The 5,544-nt window shown below is 29.2% G+C and overlaps 1 protein-coding gene across 1 annotated transcript; it reads left to right on the top strand.

Annotated features, from left to right (window-relative positions):
- Positions 1–821: 821 nt before the first annotated feature.
- On the top strand, positions 822–5,190 carry LOC144962003 (elongation factor 2-like). The gene is made up of 4 exons (XM_078895000.1): positions 822–888; positions 2,632–2,833; positions 3,951–4,088; positions 5,070–5,190. The coding sequence occupies exons 1-4, from the start codon at positions 822–824 to the stop codon at positions 5,074–5,076; spliced, it is 414 nt and encodes a 137-aa protein (XP_078751126.1). The 3' UTR covers positions 5,077–5,190.
- Positions 5,191–5,544: the final 354 nt, after the last annotated feature.

The following is a 5,544-nucleotide window of genomic DNA, read 5'->3' as shown; positions in this document are numbered from 1 at the left end:
GTAGTAGTGTGTATAGTAGGGGTTAGTATAGTAGTAGTATTTAAGTGTAGGTAGTAGTAGTAGTAGTAGTAGTAGTAGTAGTAGTAGTAGTAGTAGTAGTAGTAGTAGTAGTAGTACCCATTGAAAACGCCACATGATAATATGAATTGAACTGAATGTGAATTACTAAACGTATATATTTTGACCACAAGTCAGATGCATATTAAAAACAAGCTCTTGGTTGAGTTTAATACCAAAATTTAATGTGACATTAGAACAGTAAGCGTCTTTCGGACTTTGATCGATTTTCTCCTGTGGCCTTCGTATGTTTGGTTGCTTTTGTTTTTTGTTTTTGTTTTTTTTTTCTTTTTTTTTTGGGGGGGGGGGGAATGTTGTTGTTTCGTTTGTTTGTCAGTTTGTTGTTTTTTAATAGAACAGAATATATAATATGTATACTCGAAATCTGAAGTGGAAAACGTTAAATTTACTGTTTAAAAAAACAACAACAAACAATAATAGTAAAAAAATTTCCAATCAAATTATGGTTCCCATTTTTTTATTTTTTCAATGGTTCATGGATTTTTTTAATGAAAAAGAAAATCGTATTTTTCTTAAGCAAACATAACAATTTGCTTCATTTCTAAAATTGAAGGTTTTTTGATTGCTGCAAATAACGGAGAAAAAGACACAGGGGTCACATCATTGTCCAAACTGGGTTTACACCTCACTGCGGCCGATCTTGAGTTGAATGGAAAAGAATTCATGAGAGTAGCCATGAAGACATGGCTCCCTGCGGCAGACGCCATGCTTGACATGATCGCCCATTTCACTTGCCCTCTCCAATGACAGCCCAGGCTTACCGAAACCGAAATCCTTTACGAGGGCCTATGGACGACGAGGCAGCAGGGGGTAAGGAGTTCTATGTCAATTCATCATCTCTATGGTTTAATCTATCTTTATTACCTTATATAATATATTCGTGTATTTTCAATAATGCATGAATTATTTTTGAATGAATTTGTTTATAATCATTTTATATCGCTGCTATCATATTCCTCATTTCTTATCACCGTTATTGTATTAGGTATCATTATTATTATTATTATTATTATTATTATTATTATTATTATTATTATTATTATTATTATTTTTATTATTATATTAATTACTATTTTATTGTTATTATTATTATATTATTATTATTATTATTATTATTATTATTATTATTATATTATTATTATTATTATTATTATTATTATTATCATCATCATTATCATTATTATTATTATTATTATTATTATTTATTATTTTATTATTATTATTATTATTATTATTATTAATATTATTATCATCATCATTAAACATTATTATTATTAATTATTATTATTATTATTATTATTATCATCATCATTATCATTATTATTTTATTATTATTATTATTATTATTATTATTATTATTATTATTATTATTATTATTATTATTATTAATCATCATCATCTTCAATGATTAGCTTAACTTGTTAAAAAAACATTTTAAAATGCCGAATGAACAAAGGTTAATTTAAAGAAAAGGGTTTATAAAATAGATAATAATAATAAAATAAAATGAAATAATAATAATAAAAATGATAATAATAATAATAATAATAATAATAATAATAATATTAATAATAATTAATAAAATAATAATAATAATAAAATATAATAATAAAAAAATAATAATAATAAAAATAATTATAATAATAATAATAAAAATAAAATAATAAAAATAATAAATAATAATAATAATTAATAATAATAAAATAATAATAAATAATGATAATGATAAAGATAATGATAATAAAATAAAAAAATAATAATAAGATAATATAATGAAATAATAATAATAAAAAAATAAAAAATAATAATAATAATAAAAAAATAATAAAAATGATAAATAAGAAAATAAAAAAGTAATAAAAAAATAATAAAAAAAATAAAATAATAATAAAATAAAAATAAAATAATAAGATTAATGATAATGATAATAATAATAAAAATGTAATAATAATAATAAAAATAAAAAAAAAATAATAAGAAATGATAAGATAATGAAATAATAAAATAATAAAATAAAAAAAAATAATAATAATAAAAATGATAATGAAAAGATAATAATAATAAAAATAAAAATGAAAATAAAATAAAAAATAATAATAATAATAATAAAAAAAAATAATAATATAATGATAATGATAATAATAATAATAATAATAATAATATAATAATAATAAAAATAATAATAATAATAATAATAATAAATAATAATAATAATAATAACAATAATAACAATAATAATAATAATAATAATAATAATAATGATGATGATGATGATGATGATGATGATGATGACGATGACGATGACGATGACGATGACGACGATGACGACGATGACGATGATGACGACGACGACGACGACGACGACGACGACGATGACGATGACGATGACGATGACGATGATGATGACGATGATGATGAAGACGATGACGGTGATGATAGGGTCTAAGTAAATTATGTATTTCCATTTTAACTTTCATAATAATAAAATAATTATTTATTGTTTTTTGGGTTTTATATTTATTGTGTTTTATTGTTTTTTTTTTTTTAATTCAGCAATGAAATCGTGTGACCCTAACGGCCCTCTGATGATGTACGTTTCTAAGATGGTACCGTCTTTGGAAAAAGGGCCATTTCTACGCTGTGGGCGCATATTCTCCGGCACCGTTTCCTCTGGTCAAAAAGTGAGAATCATGGGCCCTGATTATGATCCAGCGGCCTTGAAGAAAAAAGATTTGTACATCCAGCAAATATCAAGGTAGGTCCTAAATTAAATACTGTTCAATTGAATTTTTGATATTTAAGCGAGATTCTGAAATTATAATATGTAGTAGGCAGAACTAAGCATTTTCCGTACTTCCTCTTTTTCTTTCATTTTCCATTTTTTAAATTAGAGAGCTCCTTCAATCGCAATATATACGTATAATAATAATTTAGTGGACTGAAAATTTTAAAAAGAGGTGGCGCAGATTGTTCAGGTGGTAGAGCACTCACTTCTTCACACGCAAAGAGGCCTTAAATCGATTCTGTATGAAGTCGAAATTTTTTTCCCTTCTGATCCCCCCCCCCCCTCACCTCTCCACCCAGCAGTCATGGGTTGGTTGGGTCTGTTAGTTATGACGGAAAGTACAGTTCTTTGCACTTACTAGACTAGCATCCTATCCAAGGGTAACAAGCAATTGCTATCGCCCATTTCACACTGTATAATAATAATCTCCGGCGAGCCTAATGGCTTTGAAGGACTACAAGAACAGGAAGACAAGAAAAGTGTTGTTTTTATATTGTGCGCCTATGTGGTCGAGTGGTATGACACTCGCTTTCGGATCGGAAGGTCCTGGGTTCGAGCCTCGCGCTCGGCGCATAGTTGAGTCTTTGAAAAAGGGCCCTTTCCTCACAGTCCTTCATCGTACTCATGTGTAAAAATGAGTACCTGGCCGTTAACAGCGTTGTCTTTGTCTGAAAAATTGTAATATCGCCTAACAGGCGTCATGTCCCGTCCTACATGTTAAATGTTGCTGTTGACCAGGGACCGTTGTAAAGCACTTTGAGCACATATTGCGCTATATAAAGCTCCAATTTTTAAATTTTAAAAATTTATTTTCTGTTAAACAACTATAGACCAAACATGCTGTATAGATAGTATGCGCTTGGCTAAGAAGCTCATAACATTGCCATCCGGAAGTATAACGGACCAACACACAAAACTGTGTGTATCCATGAACGTTTATAGTCAGGCTAATACAGTTCAGTGAGCATTACTCATAAACGCGGATGGCAAAAAACAATAACAAAGACCTGAGTGACGTCATCTTCGAACTATCTATAGACATGTTGCTAATTTCTCGTCTTTTATTTATTTAATTTATTAATTTTAGTGCAAAACTGATGATGGCAAGTCAAACCATGTCGGTGCATGGTGCTCAATGTGGCAACATTGTAGGGTTGACTAGGGTGGACAAATTCCTTCTCAGACAGGGACAATTTCCACTTATGAACACGCTCACAACCTCAAGGTTTGTATAATATAGTATAAATTTATTTATATCCCACATTAACATTTTGAACCAACGCGTATGGGTATCTGGGGGAGGCTTCCGAAAGCTCCTACATCCTCAGTATTCTTGTTCTAGTAGGGGTTTTTGGGAGGGGGGGGGAACTTTTTTTTATAATGTTCTAGTAGGGGGTTTGGTTTGGGAGAGGGTGGGGGGGGGACTTTTTTTCTTTTATAAAGTTTCCTCCCTCCAAAACCCCCTACTAGAACATTATTTAAAAAAAAAAACAAGAACACTGGGGATGTAGGAACTTTCGGAAGGCCTCCCGTATCTGATATAAGCTATAATATTATGTCGGGATGAAATTGATGTCATAAAGGAGGGTATTTAATCTTAATACTAATTTTATAAATTTAGTTGAAAATTCAATTTGTTTACCTGTTTTTAGACCATTGGTCACATTTTTTGTCACCTGCCTCTTAGATAGTGAGGTGCCATAAACAAGCTATAATATGAATTGGTTTATCTTAACATAAGGTATTGATTACATGTATACATATTTGTGTCAGTCGGAAGGTGAAAATTTTGGATTTGCATCTTTTGCATTTTCTGAAAGAAAATGCTCCCCATAGCATTTAAAACTTTATTCGAAGTAAATGTGGTGATTTTTCATGAAGTTATGGTCAAGTATGGGAAAGGTATCCAGCAACTTTTCTCAAATTTCATACTTTTTCAACTTGACTAGCTGTAAAAAATATTTATAAGTAAAATTAAGCTTTGATATTCCCGAAGATGTACAAAAAGGGTTGATTTAATCATTTATGACAAGATCTCATTTTTGATCAAAATTGACCTAACTAAACTTGGCAATATCTCAGTTCAAACCTTTTCACCATCCGACTGATTATGTCATTCACAACATTTAGTAATCGTCTTAGATTACCACAGTCTGCATCTCACTATTTAACTCTATTTCCTTTCTTATTATACTTCATATTATAGGTTCTGAAGTTTTCGGTGAGTCCAGTGATGCGAGTAGCCGTGGATGTTGTCAACGCATCGGATTTACCCCAAAATCGTGGAGGGAATGAGGCGTCTCGCCAAATCCGATCCTTTAGTGCAGGTATGAATAAGTTCATAATTTCTGATCCCAATTTTACCAAAGCTGTTTTATATTACGCCCATTATGGTAAAAACAATCGGATCAACCACTTTCTCAGCTAAATCGGCTTTAGATGAATATACACAGTGATATTTAAAAGAAGATATACTCTTAACATAATTTTTAAAAAAAAACAACAAAAAAAACGAAAACACAAAACAAATCCATTTGAAATCAAAGAATAGTGTTGTGATTCGTCTAATATTAAATCTTTGTAAAGCCTCAACCTCAGAGAAAATTTGGGGCCCGTGAGGGGAAAAATTATCTTTTTTTTTTTTTTTTTTTTTTTGCATTCCCACTTTAATTTTCAATGAA

This window comes from Berghia stephanieae, unplaced genomic scaffold (genome assembly GCF_034508935.2).
Source record: "Berghia stephanieae isolate SIO BIC M18660-M18661 unplaced genomic scaffold, UCSD_Bste_1.3 scaffold5317, whole genome shotgun sequence".
Classification (NCBI taxonomy): domain Eukaryota; kingdom Metazoa; phylum Mollusca; class Gastropoda; order Nudibranchia; family Aeolidiidae; genus Berghia; species Berghia stephanieae.
The sequence above is the reverse complement of the archived record's forward strand: the minus strand, read 5'-3'. Positions and strand labels throughout refer to the sequence as shown.